We start from the raw sequence: 24,899 nt of genomic DNA, 5'->3' as shown, positions 1-24,899 counted from the left end.
CATGGTTGCTGGCTTAAGCTCAACGGTCACTGGCTTGAAGCCTAAGGTCGCTAGCTTAAGCAAGGGGTCACTCACTTTGCTATAGCCCCCTGGTCAAGGCACATATAAGAAAGCAATCAATGAATAAGCAATCAACGAACAACTAGGATGCTGAAATGAAGAATTGATGTTTCTCATTTCTCTCCCTTCCTGTCTGTCTGTCCCTATCTATCCCTCTCGCTGACTCTGTCTCTGTCAAAAAAATAATAATAATTTTTACATGTTTATAATATAAACATGTTTTTTGATAAGCAATCACTTACATTTTATTTATTTTTATTTTTTTATTTATTCATTTTAGAGAGGAGAGAGTGAGAGAGAGAGAGAGAGAGAGAGAGAAAGGAGGAAGGGGCAGGAAGCTTCAACTCCCATATGTGCCTTAGACCAGACAAGCGCAGGGTTTAGAACTGGTGACCTCAGCATTCCAGGTTGACGCTTTATCCACTACACTACCACAGGTCAAGCCACTTACATTTCAGAGTACTGTATAAGAGGAATCATATCCTCCTGCACTTGTTTTCTTTTTTTCCTTCTTTTAAAAAAAATATAAACCATCATGAGACCTGCTTTAAGATAAGAGACTGATGTTGAATGTCTTTACATCTGGAAAAAGCTATCAGTTTCAAGTTTCAAACTTTCATGGATCATATGTTATCTCTCCAAACTCATCTAAAATCCGAGGAAACAAGAAAAATTATAATTCCATAATAAATATAAATTACTAAAATATAATTAATATTTACTTTAACCAATATATTACTTTAGAATACATCAATCTATAACTTTATAATAGAGTATTTTTATGATCCTTTGTGGTATTTGATACCCTTCAAATAATTACCATGTACAGTCCCTCACTTGGCAAGGCTCTAATACAGGGGTCAGGAACCTATGGCTCACGAGCCAGATGTGGCTCTTTTGATGGCTGCATCTGGCTCGCAGACAAATCTTTAATAAAAAAAAAAATAACGTTAAAAATATAAAACATTCTCATGTATTACAATCCATTCATTTCCTACTGCTCATGTTCATGGTTGCGGGTGGCTATCCTCTGGGACACCACCAAATTTTTTTTTTTTAATTTAAAAAGGAATTTTTTTTTTTGTATTTTTCCGAAGTTGGAAACGGGGAGGCAGTCAGACAGACTCCCGCATGCGTCCGACCAGGATCCACCTGGCATGCCCACCAGGGGGCGATGCTCTGCCATCTGGGGCGTTGCTCTGTTGCAACCAGAGCCATTCTAGCGCCTGAGGCAGAGGCCATGGAGCCATCCTCAGCGCCCAGGCCAACTTTGTTCCAATGGACCCTTGCCTGCAAGAGGGGAAGAGAGAGACAGAGAGGAAGGAGAAGGGGAGGGTTGGAGAAGCAGATGGGCACTTCTCCTGTGTGCCCTGGCAAGGAATCGAACCCGGGACTCCTGCACGCCAGGCCAACGCTCTACCACTGAGCCAACCGGCCAGGGCTTGCCAAATTTTTATTGGATAATGCATAATGTACATGGGTCATTGTATGGCTCTCACGGAATTACATTTTAAAATATGTGGTGTTCATGGCTCTCTGAGCCAAAAAGTTTCCTGACCCCTGTTCTAATATGTATGAGTTTCAGGGACCATGGTTTAGTTAATATACCAGTCCCCCCAAAATAAAATTCAAATTTCAACAACCAATATATTAACTGAGAGCAAATGTAAAGTACTAACTTGGCCACTTCAATCTACAAAATCACTACGTATAACATTATGACCAGTGACCAATCACATGATTTCATATAGTCAGTGGTTGGTCACTGTGTATCTGTTATTCAGTTCATTAGACAACAAAGTGTGTCCCTGTACTGTCTTCTTGTCTCTCAGTGATAAACCCATATGATGTTGTATAAAAATAGATAATCCAAAGAGGGAATTGATGAATGAAGGAAGAAAGAAGGCAGAAAGGGAAGGAAAGAATGAGAGAAGGAAGGGGCAAAAATGAAACTGAAAATGAAAGTGAAATTTGAATCAAACATAAATGGAGTTACAGAAGAAATAGTTCAATGTGGGAATGTGGACTCTGATTATGTTGGAAGGACTTTATATATGCAATCAAAGCAATTTGGCAAAGAAGAATGTATCAAAAATAGTTGTTTTTTATAAGAAGGATGAAAATATCCTCAAGGAAGTGACACCAGCACACTAAAGATATGGTCAGAGATATTTTAAGACACTGAAAGTGTAAAGGATAAAATGCTGGAAGCTGATTTAAACTTAGACAACAGTATGACAAATTGTCAAGGCATCAAAATGATGCTCAGTATTTTAAGTTATAGCACAAGAAGAAGGCAAGTTCAAACTACTCTTGATCAGTTTTCTTTTGGGGGGAGGAGATTATATTTTCATTTAAAAGCTTGGATAACTTTGATATTCTGCAAAATGTAAAGTTAATTTCCCAGGTATTTTTTTTTTCTGGGGGGTGGTTAAATTTTTATTTCAGAAGTCAATTTTTTACAAAGACTACTTCATGGTTCTAATTTTTAGATTACAGTGTAATAAGTAGTTTTACTATTTTTTCCATTTTTCTATACATTTACAACCAATATTTTAATGTTTGATAAAAAATTTTTAAAGACCACAGAACAGTTGTAATTTTCTCAGTAATAAATTTATTTTGCATGGTTTCAGCTTGCTTAATCATATTTATGTTTCCACAATATCATGCAAAGCAAGGGCTGCTTGCATAGTGTGGTCAATTATATTAGAACATACAGTTTTGTGATATTATTAATTAGAGGCTTCTAAGTTGTAGCTTTATTTATGACATAGTGCCAGCCCATATCTATGACAGGAACATAGACCACAGGGTATGTATTGTGACTACAGAAACCAAAATACTCCAAAAGGATAGTATAAGTTTTATAGGTAAAAAAAAAAAAAAAAAAAACAAGATTGAGGCTACAGCATCAGAGAAAAGTTAAACTTTGGCACCAACATTTTCTTAGCTATGTGACTCTGGGCAGGCTTCAAGTTAGTAGTCTATAAAAGGTGCACAAAATGTCGTGATAATGATATTCTGTTAATTAAGGTGGTGAATTTGATGCTCAAGGTATTATGTTAGCTGTTGTTAAGATTAGGGTAACTCCAGTCTAATTCCCATGACCAAAATGATTCTACATGGCAAACACATCTGTTTTCACATATTTGAATCTGGGTGCAAAAGCAACCCTTTCATTTCAGAGTCAGGACATATCTGAATACAAATCCTACTAGCTGGGTTCCATCAGGTATAAAAAGATTGTAGCTCCACAACTAAAGATCAATTGACTTTGTCTAGAATACTGGTCTATATTTTTAAGTGAAAAACCCAGGTAATTATATAATATGGTATTAGTTGAAAAGCCAAGTGGTTTGAATTTTTGATAAAGGGGGTGGAAAAATCTCAATATTCTATTATTGGCATTATATACGATCTCAATGAAAATAGATTATTTCAGGAGTTTTGTTTTCTTTTCCTCTTGAAAACTAAATAAATTTGCTCTGAAAAGTCTAAATATCATTTGATTAATATGCATGATTACCAAAGATAAAGCTACTTCTAAAAAACCCTTAAAAGAAAAGCCTTTGAATAAAATAACAAAATAAAATAAAAAACTGGACCAGAACAAAATGTACTGAATGTGTCTTAAATTTGTTTTAGAGGTAAAAGTGTTATCATGGGTGAAGAAATGCCTTCAGGAGAGTTTCAATCTGTATTCTGCCAATTCAGATTCAGCATAAACATTTTTTAAGACTAGAGGGGTAAGTCTATCAGTTCCTTCATATAGCAGCTCCAGAAAACATCAAATAGAACACTGTCTCTTTTGTGTGCCCAAACTCACATACAGTGCTACTTTCCACAGTCAATACATTTCTGGTAAAATCACTTGAATATGGAATGGTATTCAAATTTTATACACACACACAACACACACACATTTATTTTCTAGACAATTAAGATTGGTCTGACTAAAAAAAAAATTACCAAATGATGAAAATTTTATAAAACTCCAGCCTTATATTTTCTCTCAGCTATTGAGGCTTAGAGTATCATAACTGTATTTGGATTTCAGAGAGCAGTGCTTAAAGTATTTAAGATACACTGTGGTTTGAATTAATAAATGCTAAGCACTTTAAAGATTAACATTACTAGACATTTCAACTGTGCTATTTTAATCTCCTTTTGTGAACATAGCCAAGAGAGACTTACTGACTTAATTATAATCTTTTTTTTTTTTAAATGAGAGAAGGGGAGATAGAAAGACTCCCACATGTGCCCTGACCAGGACCCCACCTAGCAACTGCATCTGTGACTGATGCTTGAGCACCGAGCTATTTTTAGCACCTGAGGGTAATGCACTCAGACCAACCGAGCTGTCCTCAGTACCCCAGGCCATGCTTGAACCACTCGAGACACTGACTGTGAAAGGGGAATAAGGACAGAAAGGGGAGGGAACAGATGGTCACTTCTCCTGTGTGCCCTGAACCCGGGACATCCATATGCCAGGTCAATGCTCTATCCATTGAATCACTGGCCAAGGCTAATTATAATCTTCTATAGTGACTAAGAATAGTTGCCTTATTTCTCTTTCTACAATCTTTATCTGCTATCTGGAACTGAAGATTTTAGTTTTCTTTGTAGGACTGGTCATTTTGCTAGAAAACTTGAATGGTGAATTTGTAAACTGTATAGTCCATTGTAAGTATACAATATATCTTAACTAGTATAGTTGTTGTTATTATGTCCCAAGGAGATTATATTTCATTTCCCTGGAAATTTACCTTTTCTATAAACATATTTGCACATATTGAGAACTGAGAGATTCTTTTGTGAAGGAACAACAACAAAAATGAATATCCAGAATTTGCACATTCATATTAGGACTTTTACAGAAGAAAACAAACAAAAAAATCAAAGCTCTTTTGTAAGCTATTAATTTCCATAAAGTCTTTATCCGGGTCATGTGACTCTCAATTTGACACATGAATTATTGGTATGATTCCAGTAATAGTATGAGTAGTATCGGTATACACAACTAGAACTCAGAAATAAATGATTCATTCTTCTCTGTTGAAGTGAAGCATCCCTGGCAGTTCATATCTGTGCTCTGACAAGAGAGAACTGTGAGAAAAGTTTAACATAGAACTGAGAAAGAATAGCTGAGAGAATCCAGCAGTGGGAAAAGGAAGGAATATACTTGGATTTTCATGAAAAGAAAACTCCTTTTTTATGTCTTCCTCTTATTCACACACCCATATACAAAAGTCAGTCAGGTGGACAAAGACTTCAAAAAAAAAGGATGGAGAAGAACCCTTTTAACTTAGTCTGAAGCCAGTATTATTGACACTAAAACCAGATAAAGATAAAATGAGAAAACTGCAAATCAATATCTCTTATAAAAACAGACACAAAAATCCTCAACAACATACTAGGAAACTGAATCTAGTAACACATAAGAATTTGACAACCAGGTGAGATTTAGCTTAGGACTGCAACATACAAAAATCAAATAAGATACTGTGTTAGCAGAATACAGGACAAAAATCACATGATTGTCTCAATATATAGAAAAAAGCATTTGACAAAATCCAATACCTCCTCATGATGGAAAAAGTCAATAAATGTAGAAATAGAACTTCCGCAACCTGATACAAAACACCCACAGATGACATACCTAATGGTGAATGCCTTCCTCTTACAGTCAAGAACAAGACAAAGAACCATGCTCCTGCTACTTTTATTCAACCTTCTACTGAACTAGGCTACAATCAAAAGGCAAATAATAACAAGTGCTGGCGAGAATGCAGAGAAATCAACATCCTCATGCACTGCTGGTAGAGATGTAAAATGGTACAGCTGCTTTGGAAAACAGTCTGGTAGTTCCTCAGAAGATGAAACATAAGAGTTAGCATATGACCCAGCAGTTCCACTCTCAGTGTATCGCCAAGAGAATGAAAACACATGTCCACACAGAATGTTTACAGCAGCATTACTCATAATAGACAAAGAGTGGAAACAACTCAAATGCCATCCACTGATATATGAATACAATGTAGTACATCTTACAATGGAATATTATTTGGCAATAAAAAGGAACAAAGTACTGATATATATGCTACAACTTGGGTGAACCTAAACATATTATACTAAGTGAAAAAAGCCACACACAAAAGATCACATATTGTTTAATTCCATTTATATAAAATTTCCAATAGACAAATCTATTAAGAAGGAAAGTAAATTGGTGGTTGCTTAGGGCTGGAGGGTTCTGGGAAATGGGGAGTACCTGCTAATGGGTACATTCTTTTTGGGCTAAAAAAATGTTCTAAAACTGACTATGGTGATGGGTGCACAACTCTTAATATACTAGAAAACCACTGTATTGTACCCTTTATACAGATGAATTGTATGGCATATGAATTATATCTCTATAAAGCTCTTAGGAAAATCTACAAGACTCCTCCCCTGGTTATTGTGATTACAGATGCTCTTTTATGTTTACTGATATACAGTAATAAAGTAAGCCTTTTGACAAATATGTTTGGTAGAAAGGTAATCTTTTTTTTTTATTTTTTAAAATTAATTTTACTAAGGTGACATCAACAAATAAGGGTACATATGTTCAAAGAAAACATGTCCAGGTTATCTTGTCAATCAATTATGCTGCACACCCATCACCCAAAGTCAGATTGTCCTCCGTCACCTTCTATCTAGTTTTCTTTGTGCCCCCCCCAACCACCAAACTCTTGTCAATGTCTCTTAGTCTTGTTTTTATGTCCCACTTATGTATGGAATAATGCAGTTCTTGGTTTTTTCTGATTTACTTATTTCACTCCGTATAATGTTATCAAGATCCCACCATTTTGTTGTAAATGATCCAATGTCATCATTTCTTATGGCTGAGTAGTATTCCATAGTGTATATATGCCACATCTTCTTTATCCAGTCTTCAATTGAAGGGCTTTTTGGTTGTTTCCATGTCCTGGCCACTGTGAACAATGCTGCAATAAACATGGAGCTGCATGTGTCTTTACGTATCAATGTTTCTGAGTTTTTGGGGTATATACCCAGTAGAGGGATTGCTGGGTCATAAGGTAGTTCTATTTGCAGTTTTTTGAGGAACCACCATACTTTCTTCCATAATGGTTGTACTACTTTACATATCCACCAACAGTGAATGAGGGTTCCTTTTTCTCCACAGCCTCTCCAACATTTGCTATTACCTGTCTTGTTAATAATAGCTAATCTAACAGGTGTGAGGTGGTATCTCATTGCAGTTTTGATTTGCATTTCTCTAATAACTAATGAAGATGAGCATCTTTTCATATATGTTAGCCATTTGTATTTCTTCCTGGGAGAAGTGTCTGTTCATGTCCTCTTTTCATTTTTTAATTGGATTGTTTGTTTGTTGTTGAGTTTTATGAGTTATTTGTATATTTTGGATATTAGGCCCTTATCTGAGCTGTTGTTTGAAAATATCATTTCCCATTTAGTTGGCTGTCTGTTTATTTTGTTGTCAGTTTCTCTTGCTGAGCAAAAACTTCTTAGTCTGATGTAGTCCCATTCATTTATCTTTGCCTTCATTTCCCTTGCCTTTGGAGTCAAATTCATAAAGTGCTCTTTGTAACCAAGGTCCATGTGTTTAGAACCTATGTTTTCTTCTATGTACTTTATTGTTTCAGGTCTTATATTTAGGTCTTTGATCCATTTTGAATTAATTTTAGTACAAGGGGACAAACTGTAGTCGAGTTTCATTCTTTGCATGTGGCTTTCCAGTTTTCCCAGCACCATTTGTTGAAGAGGCTTTCTTTTCTCCATTGTGTGTTGTTGGCCCCTTTATCAAAAATTATTTGACCATATATATGTGGTTTTATTTCTGGACTTTCTATTCTGTTCCATTGGTCTGAGTGTCTATTTTTCTGCCAATACCATGCTGTTTTGATTGTCATGACTCTATAATATAGTTTGAAGTCAGGTATTGTAATGCTTCCAGCTTCATTCTTTTTCTTTAGGATTGCTTTGGCTATTCGGGGTTTTTTATAGTTCCATATAAATCTGATGATTTTTTGTTCCATTTCTTTAAAAAAATGTCATTGGACTTTTGATGGGAATTGCATTAAATTTGTATATTGCTTTAGGTAATAAGGCCATTTTGATTATATTTAATCTTCCTTATTCCAAGAACAAGGAATATTTTTCCATATCATTATATCTTTTTCGATTTCCCTTAACAATGCTTTGTAGTTTTCATTATATAGGTCCTTTACATTCTTTGTTATGTTTATTCCTAGGTATTTTATTTTTTTTGTTGCAATCGTGAAGGGGATTATTTTTTTGAGTTCGTTCTCAAATGTTTCATTGTTGGCATAAAGAAAGGCTATGGACTTTTGTATGTTAATTTTGTAGCCTGCGACCTTACTGTATTGGCTTATTGTTTCTTGTAGTCTTTTTGTAGATTCTTTGGGGTTTTCGATGTATAGGAACATATCATCTGCAAAAAGTGATACCTTTACTTCTTCTTTTCTGATATGGATGCCTTTTATTTCTTTGTCTTGTCTGATTGCTCTGGCTAGAACCTCTAGCACCACATTAAATAAGAGCGGAGAGAGTGGACAATCCTGTCTTGTTCCTGATTTAAGGGGTAAAGCTTTCAGTTTTGTGCCATTTAATATGATGTTAGCTGATGGTTTATCATATATGGCCTTTATTGTGTTGAGATATTTTCCTTCTATACCCATTTTGTTGAGAGTCTTAAACATAAAATTGTGTTGTATTTTATCGAAAGTCTTTTCTGCGTCTATTGATAAGATCATGTGGTTTTTGTTCTTTGTTTTGTTGATATGGTGTATTACGTTAACTGTTTTACGTATTTTGAACCATCCTTGAGATTCTGGGATGAATCCCACTTGATCATGATGTATTTTTTTTTATTTTTTTATTTATTTTTTATTTTTTGTATTTTTCTGAAGTTGGAAATGGGGAGGCAGGCAGACAGACTCCCGCATGCGCCCGACCGGGATCCACCCGGCATGCCCACCAGGGGGCAATGCTCTGCCCATCTGGGGCATCGCTCTGTCGTGACCAGAGCCATTCTAGCACCTGAGGCAGAGGCCACAGAGCCATCCTCAGCGCCCGGGCCAACTTTGCTCCACTGGAACCTCAGCTGCAGGAGGGGAAGAGACAGAGAGGAAGAAGAGGAGGAGGGGCGGAGAAGCAGATGGGCACTTCTCCTGTGTGCCCTGGCCGGGAATCAAACCCGGGACTCCCGCACGCCAGGCCGACGCTCTACCACTGAGCCCAACAGCCAGGGCCTGTATTATTTTTTAAATATGTTGTTGTATTCGATTTGCTAGTATTTTGTTTAGTATTTAAGCATCTGTATTCATTAGAGATACTGGTCTGTAGTTTTCTTTTTTTCTTTTCTTTTTTTTTTTTTTTTTGTGCTGTCCTTGCCTGGTTTTGATATGAGGGTTACGTTGGCCTCATAAAATGTGTTTGGAAGTACTGCTTCTTCTTCAGTTTTTTGGAAGACTTTGATTAGAATAGGAACCAAGTCTTCTTTGAATGTTTGATAGAATTCACTAGTATAACCGTCTGGGCCTGGACTTTTATTTTTGGGGAGGTTTTTAATAGTTTTTTCTATTTCTTCCCTACTAATTGGTCTGTTTAGGCTTTCTGCTTCTTCTTGACTCAGTCTAGGAAGGTTGTATTGTTCTAGGAATTTATCCAATTCTTCTAGATTGTTGAATTCAGTGGCATAAAGGTTTTCATAGTATTCTACAGTAATTCTTTGTATATCTATGATATCCGTGGTAATTTTCTCTTCTTTCATTTTGGATTGTTATATGAGTCCTTTTTTTTTTTCCTTGGTAAGTCTTGCCAAGGGTTTGTCAATTTTGTTGATCTTTTCAAAGAACCAGCTCCTTGTTCTATTAATTTTTTCTATAGTTTTTCTGTTCTCTATTTCATTTATTTCTGCTCTGATTTTTATTATCTCCTTTCTTCGGCTGGTTTTGGGTTGTCTTTGTTCTTCTTTTTCCAGTTCCTTAGGGTGTGAAGTTAAGTGGTTCACTGGGCTCTCTCTTGTTTGTTCATATAGGCCTGAAGTGATATGAACTTCCCTCTTATCACTGCTTTGGCTGCATCCCATAGATTCTGATATGTTGTATTGACATTTTCATTTGTCTGTATATTGATCTCTGCGCTTATTTCTTCTTTGACCCATTCATTTTTTAAAAGTATGTTGTTTAGTTTCCACATTTTTGTGGGGTTTTTTTCCTCTTTTTTGCAGTTGAATTCTAGTTTCAAGACTTTATGATCAGAAAATATGCTTGGTATAACTTCGATTTTTCTGAATTCGCTGATGTTACTTTTGTGGCCCAACATATGGTCAATTCTTTTTTTTTTTTTTTTTTTTTTTTGTATTTTTCTGAAGCTGGAAACGGGGAGAGACAGTCAGACAGACTCCCGCATACGCGAGACCGGGATCCACCCGGCACGCCCACCAGAGGGCGATGCTCTGCCCACCAGGGGGCGATGCTCTGCCCCTCCGGGGCATCGCTCTGTCGCGACTAGAGCCACTCTAGTGCCTGGGGCAGAGGCCAAGGAGCCATCCCCAGCGCCCGGGCCATCTTTGCTCCAATGGAGCCTCGGCTGTGGGAGGGGAAGAGAGAGACAGAGAGGAAGGAGAGGGGGAGGGGTGGAGAAGCAGATGGGTGCTTCTCCTGTGTGCCCTGGCCAGGAATCGAACACGGGACTTCTACACGCCAGGCCGTCGCTCTATCACTGAGCCAACCAGCCAGGGCTGGTCAATTCTTGAGAAGGATCCATGTACACTGGAGAAAAATGTATACTCTCTCACTTTGGGATGAAATGTCCTGTAGATGTCTATCATATCCAGGTGCTCTAGTGTTTTGTTTAAGGCCAATATATCTTTATTGATTCTCTGTTTGGATGACCGAACTAGAGCCGTCAGCAGTGTATTGAGGTCTCCAAGTATGATTGTATTTTTGTCAGTTTTTCTTTTCAGGTCAATAAGTAGCTGTCATATATTTTGGTGCTCCTTGGTTTGGTGCATATATATTAAGAATTGTTATGTCTTCTTGATTCAGCATCCCCTTAATCATTATGAAATGACCATTTTTGTCTCTGAGTACTTTTGCTGTCTTGTAGTCAGCATTATCAGATATGAGTATTGCTATGCCTGCTTTTTTTTGGATGTTATTTGCTTGGAGTATTGTTTTCCAGCCTTTCACTTTGAATTTGTTTTTATCCTTGTTGCTTAGATGAGTTTCTTGTAGGCAGCATACAATTGGATTTTCTTTTTTAATCCATTCTGCTACTCTGTGCCTTTTTATTGGTGACTTTAATCCGTTTACATTTAGTGTAATTATTGACACTTGTGGGTTCCCTATTGCCATTTTATACATTGCTTTCTGTTAGTTTTGTGTCTTGTTTGATTCTTCTCTTTCATTTTTCTATCTTTTGTTTTTGTTTGGTTGTATTCCATACATCTTTCCTCTGTTGCTATCTTTTTTAAATCATGTGCTTCTGTGGTGTTTTTTTCAAGGGTGGTTACCATTAAGTAATAAAAAGGGTTCCTACCCTGTTCATTGTAGTGCACTATCTTGTGAGTACTTTTGCACTTAATCGTCCTTTGCTACTGTTAATTTCCGTCCTCTCCCCCTTTTTTTGTTTTGTTGTTGTCACAGTTTAAATTTGGTTTTATTGTGTTCTTGGTGGAGCTTTTACTTGTGGTTTTGTTTTGTTTTGTTTTTTGTATCTGGTTGGAAAATCCCCTTTAGTAATTCCTGGAGTGGGGGTTTTCTGATGATGAATTCCCTCATCTTTTCTGTATCTGTAAATGTTTTTATTTCTCCTTTGTATTTAAAGGATAGCTTTGATGGGTATAGTATTCTTGGCTGAAAGTTCCTCTCTTTCAGGACTTTAAATATTGGGGTCCACTCTCTTCTAGCTTGTAGAGTTTCTGTTGAGAAATCTGATAATAATCTAATGGGCCTTCCTTTATATGTTGTATTTTTCTTTTCCCTGGCTGCCTTGAGAATTTTTTTTGTCATTGGTTTGTGCCAATTTCATTATGATGTGCCTTTGAGTAGGTTTATTGGGGTTACGAAAACAGAGTTCTGTTTGCTTCTTGAATTTGAGGCTTTAGTTCTTTCCACAGGCTTGGGAAGTTCTCATCAATTATTTGTTTGAATATGTTCTCCATTCCATTTTCTCTCTCTTCTCCCTCTGATATACCTACTATTCTTATGTTATTCTTTTTGATGGAGTCAGAAAATTCCTGTAGGGCTTTCTCATTTTTTTTTATTTTTGAGTCTCTTTCTTCTTCTCTCTGTTGTGCCTTCAAGTTGCTTGTCTTCACTAATCCTACCTTCTATCTGGCCTGTTCTATTAGCTAAGCTTGTTACCTCGTTTTTCATCTTGTGAATTAATATGTTTTTTTGTGTGTGTTTTTTTGTATTTTTCTGAAGTTGGAAATGGGGAGGCAGTCAGACAGACTCCCGCATGTGCCCGACCAGGATCCACCTGGCATGCTCACCAGGGGGCGATGCTCCGCCTATCTGGGCCGTTGCTCTGTTGCATCCAGAGCCATTCTAGCGCCTGAGGCAGAGGCCATAGAGCCATCCTCAGCACACGGGCCAACTTTGCTCCAATGGAGCCCTGCCTGCGGGAGGGGAAGAGAGAGACAGAGAGGAAGGAGAGAGGGAGGGGTGGAGAAGCAGATGGGCGCTTCTCCTGTGTGCCCTGGCCAGGAATCAAACCCGGGACTCCTGTACGCCAGGCCGACGCTCTACCACTGAGCCAACCGGCCAGGGCTGAATTGAGTTTTTCATCTCTGTGTGATTTGTTTTTATAGTTTCAATTTCCTTGGTAATATATTCTTTGTGTTCATTGAGTTGTTTTCTGAGCTCCCTAAATTGCCTTTTTGTGTTTTCTTGTATATCTCTGAGTATTTTTAGGATTTCTATTTTAAATTCTCTCTCATTTACCTCTAAGGTTTCCAATATATTAAATTTTTTCTCCATAGATTTTTCCTCATCTATCTGTGCTACCTCTCTGTCTTTTGTATCCATGATATTCGATTTCCTTGTCCTTAATGGCATCTGAGGGTGGTTTTGTTGATGGTACTTCGAGTTTAGAGTGGAACTTCTGGAGGCTCCAAGGATAGATTTTTCTGTCTCTGGTTGAAGATCTTGTTGAATATTGGGGGAGATTTATCGGTATCGCTCCTTACGGCGCCATTTCTCTGACGTCACTCCGGAAAGGTAATCTTAAACTATAAATTCTGTAATATTTTAACTACTTAAATTATCAACTTTGTACTAGGAAACATATTTATCACTTTAACTGTTAAAAACAACAGATTCTTCTTGTTTTATTCATTTTACCCTTTAAATATTCTGAGTCTTTGTTAAGCAGAAATAACATTTGATTTATGTGATTCTCTGTGTAGCAAGTCCATTTATTAAGTTTTTTACTTTGAGCAATTGACATAACAGTTGTGTCTCAGTTTCTAAATCTATAAAATGGAGATAACAGTGCTTTCTACCCCATACAGTTACTATAAGCATCAACCAATTAGGCAAATATAAATAAATTGCTTTGAATTCTTACAGGTCATATAGCAAATGAATAACTTACTATCATTATAGAAAAAATTTAAATTGCTTTTAATAGATCTAAATACATGAATATTTCTTCCATACCCATGAAGATACAGCAAAACATAATAATTTCAGCTTTATAGGAACATTACTGTTTTCTCACATTATATGTGAAATTATATATCTAGTGTGATTCTAGGGGGGAAAATTCCAAAGAGTTTTCTCCTGCTTAGTTTGACTCTCTGTTATGTGAAGTTACGTAAACAGAAGCTATTTATCAAAGGTAAAAATACCCTACCCCCACCGGCCATACAATTTAATCAGTGCAGGTTATTTACAGAAAGAAACAAAGGGGGGTGGACACGGACCTCCTCCTCCTTGGCTGGCTCTCTGGTTCTGAGGACTGAGGGGACAGTAGCTGCTGAACCTGCATTCGGAGCCAGCCCATGTGATGCCCCTCCATCCAGGGGCCACGGGGCTGTGGCTGTGGGGCAGCGGAGGGGACAGCCGATGTACAGTACCATTTCCCACAGCACTCGCCTCTGCTTGCTTTACGAAGGAACACGGACGGAAGTGTCTCCACCCTCAGGGCTGAGCCCAGGAGCAGGGAGTCTCCAGGCTACCACAATGGGGTCCTGCTGGCCTCTCCCACTAGTGCCCTGGGGGACAGGGAGCCGGAGGGGAGGAACCCTCCCTAAGCCTGGTACATGGTGGGCGGTGGGCACCCACACAGGTGGGCATACTCTGTGACATCCAGCACTCTGGCCAGGGCACCCATCAGCCCCCATCTCCCTGGGAGAGCCCTAGGCGGCAGGGTTGAGACCCCTGAGAACAGTGATGTGGGTGAGCGAGGGGAGGATCAGACCCAGGGGAGGAGCCCAGGTGGGTCACATGGCTCAGAGAGAACACAGGGGGTGGGGGCCCAGCCTAGAGGCGAGGCTCCTGGGGGGGGAGGGGACATGGCAGACCCCCTTTGGTCCTTGGTAAGGTGGGCCCAGAACCCCTTCTCTAGAGAGAAAAGGAGGAGTGGGCTCAAGGGGCACATGGGCGTGGGGGCTGCTGGCCCTTCTGCTGGCCAGGGGCGGGGTAGGGTTCTTAGGCACAAGGAGCCCGGGCTGCTGGGGTTCTTAGAGGTTGGTTGGGAAGGAACCAAAACTCAACGTGGACTCACAGCTGGGGACCACCTACCCCTCTGTCTCCCCCGACCTGGGGCACCCCTGTACAAAAGCAGGGAGAGAAAGACAGGTGGGTGGAGACCAATTAGGACCTACTGGTCTCCAAAGGCAACAGAGCTCATGGTTCTGGCCCCAGGGCTCAGGCTGCAGAGGGCCCAGGACGGGAAGAACCCCCAGACCTTGTCAGCCACTCTCCCACCTGGCCCTTTGACTCTCTAACCTGCTGGCTAAGGCCACGGCAGAGGTGGGTAGGGGCCTAATTCCCTGTCTGGAGCAAAACTCTGTTTAGAAAGCTCTAACCCTGCGCTCCGAGGACTGCCCCTGGCCAGGAAAGTAGAAACCAATGCTCAGTTAGTGTGCAAAATAAAAAATAAACAAACAAACCCCCCAAAACAAAAAAACCTGGGCATAAATAAACAATGAGGGCAGGGCTGGCAGGGATGTTGGAGGGCCTGGGGCAGAGGAAGCCAGCAAAGGCTCAAGCTAGGTGCCCCTGGCAGAACCACGGACAGGCCAGCCGGGCCCCTAGCACCGTGAGGCAGGAGCCGCGGTCAGACCCACTCCTGCAGAGACTGCTTGCAATACAGGAGCATGCGGGGCGCGCCCTTGCACTGCATCTGCACCAGGGCATAGGTCAGGCCCGAGATGCACAGAAGCAGCAGCAGTTGCGGCACCAGCACCATCACCATGTTTACCGTCTGAGTCACCTCCTCCCACTGCACTACCACGCTGCTGCCCCCCCATCCGTCCTCACCCCAGAGTCCCCTTCCCCGGTACCTGGGCCAGCCTCACAGCCCTCATCACCCTCCTGGCTGTCAGCGCCCAACCCAGGCTCTGCATTCCCGTTGGGGTTGAAGGGCCGATGGGCCATGTCAGGCCACCGGGGGCCCAGTTCTTTGTGCCCATGAAGTCCCGCAGGATGGACTTAGGGTATCAGGGCTCCATTCGCAGGCACTCGTTGTCTAACTTCCAGTACTTGGTGCCTTTGTAGAAGTAGGTGTAGGCTGCATTGTTGCTCAGGAAGGCCCCTTTGGGGGACACGGGATCCTCTGCCAGACACTGATGGGCTTGGGGTAGCCGGGTCTCCTCGTTGTGTCTCCTCATTGAAGCACCAGTACCTGTCCTCTTGGAAGAAGGCATGCCCTGTGGGCTCTCACCAGATGGCCGTGTCGATGCGGTCGTAGGGGATGCCCAAGCCATAGCTGGTCAGTGGCTGTAGGTAGTTGGACTCCAGATTTGCTTCCTGGAAGAGCCAGTAGCAGTCACCTTTGAAGAAGACAAACGCCCATCTTGGCTCTCATAGGCAGCACTGATGTCACTGGGCAGACCGTGCCAGAAGTGCCCGATGGGTAGAGGATAGCTGTCCAGGACACGGTTGTGCTGGACCCACCAGAACCAGCGGCCCTTGAACACAAACATCTCCCCACGCAGCATGGCCACTGTGTCAAAGTCTCCGTTGCAGATGTTGGGGCCATATTGGTCAAGCCTCTCTGTGGCTTGGGGCTGCACTGGGGGGCCTGGCTTCGGGGGCGCTCTGGCTTCCTGCCTGGGGGTGGAGGATGGGGGGCTGGAGGGCTGGTGGTCTGGCTGGCCTGGTTGCGGGGGTGTCACAGTGGGGAGGGGTCGGGTGGGCTGTGGCTGACCATTTGGGGTGCCATAGAGCTGCTAGATACACCAGAGATCATCCTCCGGCAGCTGGAAGTTGTCAATGTCCATCCACTGGTAGAAGGGCGCCATGATGGCACTGGGGCTGCTGAAGTGCTCCAGCCCCAGTGTGTGGCCCAGATTGTGCACTGCCACTGGGAAGAGGCTGTTCCCATGCATGTCTATGCTGGAGAAGGTACAAGGCTCATTGCGTCAGACAGGGGCCAGGGAAGTAGGCGTGGGCCAGAAAACCACCTGTGCCATCAAAGGGTGAGCTGTCACTATAGAAGCCAGAGGCAAAGAGAACCATGATGTCAGTCTCCTGCCTCCGCAGCTGGATGTCCTGGTAGGGCATCTCCTGAAGACCAGTCGAGTGGCCTGCTCCCACACGTGGAAGGCCCTGCGCACCGCCTCCAGAGAGTGGTACCAGCCCAGATTCTCCGTGTAGTTCTGGATGCTGAAGGTCAGGTGAGGGTTGTTCCACTTCCTGCCGGTGAGGCAATAGTGCTTCCGCAGCCGCAGATTGGCCTTCACACGCACCCCAAACTGATCTGGCACCCCACAACGGGCCGCTTCATCCACACCTTGGTCTCTTCATCGAGCACGCCAATAACAGGGATCCCGCTGCATTTCGGCAAGGGCTGAGGCCAGGATCTGGCCGAGCACATGGTGGACATGTGGCGGCTGGGCTGGGCCGGTAGCCCCAGAGCCGCAGCCAGTTCTCGGCATTGACTTCTGTGTCTTCCGCAGTTGCGCCGCGGCCCAGGCAGCCCAGAAGCACCAGGAGCAGCGGCAGCAGTCGGGGCCTCGCCACTGAGGAGGCTGCCTGCCCATGACGGCTGTCTGGGCGCACTCCGTTCGATGCCTATGCGCTCTGCGCCCAGCCCGACTGGCATCATAGCACGCGGGGCTCGCCAGCGCCGCGTCCCTGCATTCGACTCGGAAACTTGCGACGCTCCCTGGCTCCCCGCCCGGCGCGTAGCAGACCTCCCAGTCCAGGTCCCTGTCCCCACCGAAGCCGCTTAGGTCCCTTCGGCAAATTCCCACCCCGAGGAGAAGCGGCCAGGGCAGTTCCGGGCACGCGGAGCCAGCCCATGAAAGAGAGGGCCGGCTGGAGCCTCACGCCGCCGGGTCCCGCCGCCTAGGATCCCGGGGCCGGCTCCCGAGAGCAAGGCAACTCCTGAGCCAGTCGGAGCGAGCGAGCAAGCCAGCCAGGGAGCTGGTGCCCACGTCCCCTGCGAGTTCCGCGCAGCTCCGGGCCCAAAGATAATATTTTACAAAAGCCCCTGACCAGTCAGTGGTGCAGTGGGTAGAGCATCGATACTGGGACTCAGAGGACCCAGGTTCGAAATTCCGAGGTCACCGGCTAGAACGCGGGCTCATCCAGCTTGAGCAAGGGATCACAGACTAATTACCCCATGGTCGCTGGCTTGAGCCCAAAGGTCGTTGGCTTGAAGCCCAGGGTCCTTGGCTTGAACAAGGCGTCACTCACTCTGCTGTAGCGCTCCCCCCTGCCCCTGTTAAGGCGCATATGAGAGAGCAATCAAGGAACAACTAAAGAGACTAAGGAGCCACAACAAAGAATTGATGCTTCTCATCTCTCCCTTCCTGTCTGTCGCTATCTGCGCCCCCCCCCCATCTGTCAAAAAAAAACCCACAATTTTTTTTACAAAAGCATAGAGACTCCTTTAAATAGATTAAGTATTTTCCCAGACAGGATCTACTACTTCTTATTCTAATAAAACTAATTAAGGTACTTGACTTTTACTGGAAAATGTCAATTATATTATATTGAAAACAACAGAGCCTTGAGGGCACCCAAAAGCCAAAATAGTTTATTCAATAATGCCCTGAATGAAGAATGCCTCTTAGTGAATAAAGAATGGCATTAATTGAGCTGTTCGCTATTGAGGTCTATTGTCAAGTTTATCTTAGATGAATGAAAAATGTTTTCCTTGGGGACTGGGTGAAAAAGGTGAAGGGATTAAGAAGTACAAATTGGTAGTTACAGAATGTCAAGTACAGCATAGGGAATATAGTCTAATATTGTAATAACTATGTGTGGTGTCAGGTGGGTACTGGAGATACGGGCAGGGAAGACACTTTGCAAAGTATATGACTGTCTAACCACTATGCTGTACACCTGAAATTACTACAAAATAATATTGAATGTAAACTGTAATTGAAAAATAAAACAAAGTTATTTACAAAAAATGTTTCCTTATAAGTATTTTTCTTATTTAATTCATATGCATTTGTGTTATGTGAAAATTAGTATGACTAGGTAAATTTAAAATATTCCTGTAATTTACTGCATATCCTAGGAAGAAATACAATTCAGTAAAATATGCACTCGAAATTTCTCTAGGAAAAAGCACCCCTAAATATATAGGCTTACCATTCTTTATCTTTTCCTATACTTTCTGAACTTTATGTATTGACTTTTTATATAAAATGGAAGTGGCAACCTCTTGACACCTCAAAACCTGACGGACAGTTCTAGTCTAATAACATAAAATTTTGTGATTTACACATGGTTTCATAGTTACCATTCCACTTAGTCTTCAAAACAACTCTACAAAGGAGGCTAGGATAGGATGCTCACCAGGGCCTCGGTTTAATTATCTGCAGGTTGTACACTGCACAATTGGGGGCACTATTTAAATTCCAGTTTTCACAGATTTTCATATTATCATCATTTCCCAGAAGATGACAGTATATCTTGAGGAAGGGGACCTGATTTGTCCTCCCATAATTCCAACAAAGGCATCAGAGAGACTAGTGATGGGGGCCTGAATTTATTACCGTATTTCCTCATGTATAAGACAATCCCATGTATAATTCTGGCACCTTAATTCCGGGGCCAGAAATTGGAAAAATAAATGTATTACATAAAGTTACTGAACTCAAGTTTTATTCATCATAAAATTCATACAACTCCTCATCACTGTCAAAACTCCCATCCATTAGCTTGTCCTCATCTGTGTCTGATGATGAATCACTGTCTTCAATAATGAGCACAAAAACAAGCGTGAACAAGCGGGAAATGCAAGTAAAAAAACCCCTACAACCACTGTATAAGACGCACCCAGTATTTAGACCCCAAGTTTTTTGGGGAAAAGCACGTCATATACATGGGGAGATATGGTGCCTTTCCCTTTATGAATGTGTCTCAGAGAAACAAAGCAACTCACCCACCATTCCTGATACCCAGGGCAGAAACGGACTTTTTTTTTTTTCCATTTTAGAACAAGAATAAGTAAATACCCCTGGGTGGGGAAACATAATTTACGTGCATAGATGGAATCTTGTAAGATAAGAAAAAGTTTGGCCTGGGGATGCTGTTTTCAAAGTGTTTCTTTCATCCCAAGGAAGAAACTCTTAAAAGCTGCATATTTCTGGTGCTGGGTGTTTTATTCCTGCCTGTGCCCCTTGGTTGACACCTTCACAAACTGTCAACATGAACTAAGAGCAGATGTTTGATTCGAAGGCACACAGCCTTTCCTGAACCACAGGGCTTTGAAACCCTGCCAAAAGAAGTCCTAAGAGAAAAAAGAACTGTGAAAATACCAACTCTCACCTCCAGAGCATGTGGACGTGATAAGCTGAGATACCAAATTGAGAGCTGCCTCCTCGGATAGCTGTTGCTATACCAACGGCAGCCACCATTTCAACATCCTTTAAATGAAAGCGTTATCATGCCTCACGTGGCGGCCACACTCAGACAGCCCTAAATTCCCTGAGCACCTGCTGTGTGGCCTCACATAGTCCTCACCTTCTCCTCCTACTGTAAATACTCACGTTTCATTACAGAAATGGTCATATTTGATCATTCAGTGCTGCACCTGTCCCTTTGGGGTGGGGCAAGCAGAGTGTGCCACCCCAAAATATACCTTTTTGTTTGGGTATCAATGATTTTAAGCTGGTTGTTTTTAAGAAGCAAAAGACTCAAGAAGAGCCCTTTTCCTCCCCCTCACCTGCCTACAGGAGACCGGGAAGGGAGCTATCACCCTCGCTTCATGGGAACCAAGTGGGGCAGACAGAGGGAGACCAGGCACAGCCTGTTTTGTAGGCGACCTCCTTGTCACATTGTTGTGGTCCAGCAAGAATTTGTTTACCAAATGCTTACTTTTCCTCATCTACCTGTGAATTTTATACTTTCCCTGAGACACCCCCCCAGACCCCTACCGCCCCCTTAGTCCAGAAAGGTAATATAAATCTAATGGCCCTGTATGTCGACCTCAGGTCCCATAGTCTTATAGAACCCCCATGTGTACAAATGTAATAAACGTGGTTATTTTCTCCTATTAATCCCTCTTATGTCAACTTAATTCTTAGGCCAATCAGAAAAACTAAGAGGGAAAATTCCCCCCTTCCCCAGAGTATCAACCTACTTGTATTAACTGAGCATAAAGACATACGGAAGCATTAGCTACACAGAACTGGTAAAAGTTGGTATGACACTCATTTTCTTCCAGGGTCCCTACCTTCCTATTTAGGTTCAAATTAATCCTTGTGAAAACTAATTCTCTGTTAGCAGCACAAGCACTGAGCTCTCAAGTAAAGAGCAGGGTATGCTGACTCTTGATGTAGTATATATTAAAAATAAAACATCATAAATTCACTTCATTCATTCCCTAGTCTCTTACTGATTTCTGCTAATTTCATTTTTTATTTACCATTCTTATAGAGATAGAAAATTATGTGTCATTTGCTCTAAAAATAAATGACTACCAGAGTCTTAGCCTCTGATTTTATCAGCTATACGCAAAGAACCTTGGAAGGGTAACAGACTGAAGAGTAAGCCTCAAACTTAATCACCCAACAAGCTCATTGAACAGGATTCTTGCTTCAGTAGATTTGTGTAGAGCCCAACAATTTGGAGTTCAAGAATCCCCCAGGAGATGGGGATGATGGTGATGTTCCCCAGACAATTTTTCCATTAGTACTGGATTAAGGTTTGGGAGAGAGGCAAGATTACATAGAAAGCCATTTTACAATGAGATAAGCTTAAACATGGGACTCTACACAGACATTTGATTTGAAGATACTACAGTTTAAGGTCTAGCTTGTGCTGGCATCAGAACTCCTTGGTTTCAGACTTATATCCATCCTGTACTTTTGTTTATTTATTTAATAAAAATTTAAATCTATTGTGTTAACATGGATTGAAGTATCCCACTCTGTCGGAAGCCAATCAATGGCTACTGGTTGACAAAGTCACAGCAGAGAAAAGACGCAACGATACTTCCCCCTTTAACTTTTTGAATTAATTTGGCCTTTTATTCCCCCTTTTCTGGGTGTGTGTGCGATCATTTATGGCACAGGATAATAGCACCGTCCCTGTAGATTCATAGTAATTTCTTTGGAAATGAGACAGAGGGTGTGAGTTCCACAGAAAAGCCTGTAAGCCCCTTGAACTGGGCTCATAGACATAAGAGGCTGGCTATGATATCCCTCGAAAAGGGTTAAGTTTGTAGGAGAATTCCTTCCTATTAATCATGTTAGAAAAAATAGATTGTGACTTATGAATAGGTAAGAAACAGTAACTATACACAGAAGCACCTTTCAGCCTTCACTTAATTCATTACTTTACCTCCCTAGCCTTTTTACATGGTAGGGTAGAAAAACTTTCCTTTCTTTTTGCATACTTGACCTACAGGTGGTAGAACACTCTTAGAAAAATAAAGTTAGAACTTAACTAGTGTATGAATATAGTAAATAAATAAAATTGGACTAGACAATAGGACATTAAGTAAGGTAGAGTTATTAATCAGTACTGACCTTTTAGAAGTTTGCGCCAATATTGTTATTGCTGCTCAAGTTATTGTATAACTATACTTAGAATGACTTACCACCTGATTTATAGCTTATATAGAAATGAATTAACTGTTGCCTAGAAATATGTAACCATAATGAAACAAAGCCAATTATTAATCAATGTATTCTGGATACCATGTAATTGTAACTTAGTGTGTGTGTATAAAAATAAAGCTAGACTAGCCATTGGCAGAGATGCCTGGCAGTGAATGCTAAAAAAGAATTCAGCTCTCTCACTCGATTCACACCGGCACCGTCTCTTCCTGTGGGACCCCTGGATTCCCCCCAGGGCTGGACCCCAGCACCACTCAATATAACACCCTCCACCCCCAACAATGTGTCTTACATTATCCCCCCTGGGCCACCCTCCCCTAACCTCCCTTCTCCCATTCCCTCTGGGATTTGCTGTCCTGTTGTCTGTATCTATGTATAACTAATCCCTTCACCTTCTCTCATTCCATCCCTTTATCCCCCTTCTCTCTGACAGCTGTCCCTCTGCTCTCTGTGACCCCACCTCTGCCTCTATTCCTTCCTCAGTTCACTTTGTTCATTAGATTCCACATATATAAGTGAGATCACATAATATTTGTCTTTCTCTGCCTGGCTTATTTCACTTAGCGTAATAGTCTCCAGGTCCATCCATACTATCGCTAAAGTTAAGATTTCCTTCTTTTTCATTGTTGCATAGTATTCCATTACTATATTTTTAATCATATGGTACCCTGGCTAGTTAGCATATTAAAAGATCTTCATGTCTTTTAAAACTTAAAGCATTGCTATGAAGTATAACTCCTCTTCTTGAAGCTATATATATTGTTGCTTCTGATGGAAAAGTTCCTTTTCTGTCATTTCACTTGTATGTAAAGTTTTTAAATTATTTTGTTAGACATGCATCAAGATGTTTGCTGTCTGTCTGCCTTCTGATTGCAATCTAATTTGTGACTCTAGAGATTAATTTCTTAAAGCAATGCAAATGAGATTTCTCAACACCTCTTCTGTTATTTTCTAAAATATTGCACTTTCAAAGTTGATTGTTGAAGAAGCAATATTTTTAAAAATACTCAGAAGTGAAAATGTCAGAATAAGAATTCCCACAACATGCTATGCATCTGTGCAAAATGCACTCTAACAACCCTAAATAGTTCTTACCTGCATAAGCTGCTGCTTCAATTTCTGTATTTCTGAAATGTTCAGCTCACTGAATAAGTCAGAAACAGGGTGTAGAGACTCTCCTTTCCTTAAAGTAGGAGTCCGATAGTCTCCATTCAGTTTCACTAGGGGCCCGTGGATATGCCCGTTCATTTTGTCATCATTATTCGGTTCAGTCCCGTCCTCAGCAAACTTGAGTCCATCGACTGAGATGCTGATATGGTTGTCATTGAGGGTGATGTACTGGGAGAGCTCCTTCCGCAGGTTGTTCTTTTGCTCCCTCTCATTTTTCAAGGTCTCAAGGGCTTCTTCCAGTTGGTGCTCAGCAATCTCCTTCAACCGGATGGCATCTTCCAGCTGGCTGTTCAGCAGCACCGTCTCCTCCTCAAATCGTTTAATCTCATGCTTTAAGCCTTCGTATTCAACCTGAATCAGAAAGGATAGAGAAGATTCAGAAAACTAAAATTTGGGTCTTACAAAACTGCCTTTAGACACTCTAGTGGACCAAATCAATAAAAAATAAAAAAATAAAAACATTAGTCTACAAAATAAATCTTCAAAAATACATGGTATATATATCCTTAAGGCAACACAGGATGGGTTTTTTTAGAAATTATATATAAATCACTTTATTTTTTTATTTTTTAGCAAGAGAAAAAGAGAGAGACAGACAGGGAGAGAGATAAGAAGCACCAACCCATAGTGTGGCACTTCAGTTGTTCATTGGTTGCTTTCTCATATGTGCCTTGATTGGGAGGCTCCAGTTGAGCCAGTGACCACCTTGCTCAAGCCAGTGACCTTGGGGTTTCAAACCTAGGTCCTCAGCATTCCAGGTGAATGCTCTATCCACTATGTAACCACCTGGTCAGGCATAAATTAAATTCTTAGCAGAGATGAAAATGTATTTGTCTTAGGATTTCTTTTATAAGGTCCAATGGTCAAAAAAGGGTGCCGTTGGCCTAATATAATGTGGATTTTTCTCTTTCGTAACTGCTTATCAGACTATTCACAACCAAGATTTTATCATCACCATTACTGTTTTATTGAATTATTAATAATGAGGTAATTTTTATACCCAGAGATAAACTAGTTAAAAGATCACAGTAAGAATATAATCTCAATAAATACATTTAAGAGTAAAATGAAGAAGCCAAATTTTATGTGCTTAAGGATAAAATCTGGAATAACAATATCAATTATCAATTATGCGGTAACAAATATATATATATATATATATATTATACTATGTATTATCAATATTCTTTTGAATTATATTAAGTAAGAGCCTGCACAGGCCCTGGCCGGTTGGCTCAGTGGTAGAGTGTTGGCCTGGCGTGTGGAAGTCTTGGGTTCGATTCCCAGCCAGGGCACACAGGAGAAGTGGCCATCTGCTTCTCCACCCTTCCCCCTCTCCTTCCTCTCAATCTCTTTTTTC

General features: G+C 41.2%; 1 protein-coding gene and 1 pseudogene across 6 annotated transcripts in view; both read right to left on the bottom strand.

The window, feature by feature from the left end:
* BICD1 (BICD cargo adaptor 1) overlaps nt 1-24,899 on the bottom strand; it is a 233,090-nt gene that overhangs the window by 55,130 nt on the left and 153,061 nt on the right. For all 6 annotated transcript variants that reach the window (XM_066368923.1, XM_066368928.1, XM_066368927.1 and 3 more), the window contains exon 4: nt 23,465-23,890. In XM_066368923.1, coding sequence (XP_066225020.1) covers nt 23,465-23,890 — 426 coding nt within the window. The remainder of the gene's footprint in view (nt 1-23,464; nt 23,891-24,899) is intronic.
* On the bottom strand, nt 15,403-20,164 carry LOC136393904 (matrix metalloproteinase-15 pseudogene; annotated as a pseudogene).

Source organism: Saccopteryx leptura, chromosome 2, assembly GCF_036850995.1.
Source record: "Saccopteryx leptura isolate mSacLep1 chromosome 2, mSacLep1_pri_phased_curated, whole genome shotgun sequence".
Classification (NCBI taxonomy): domain Eukaryota; kingdom Metazoa; phylum Chordata; class Mammalia; order Chiroptera; family Emballonuridae; genus Saccopteryx; species Saccopteryx leptura.
The sequence above is the reverse complement of the archived record's forward strand: the minus strand, read 5'-3'. Positions and strand labels throughout refer to the sequence as shown.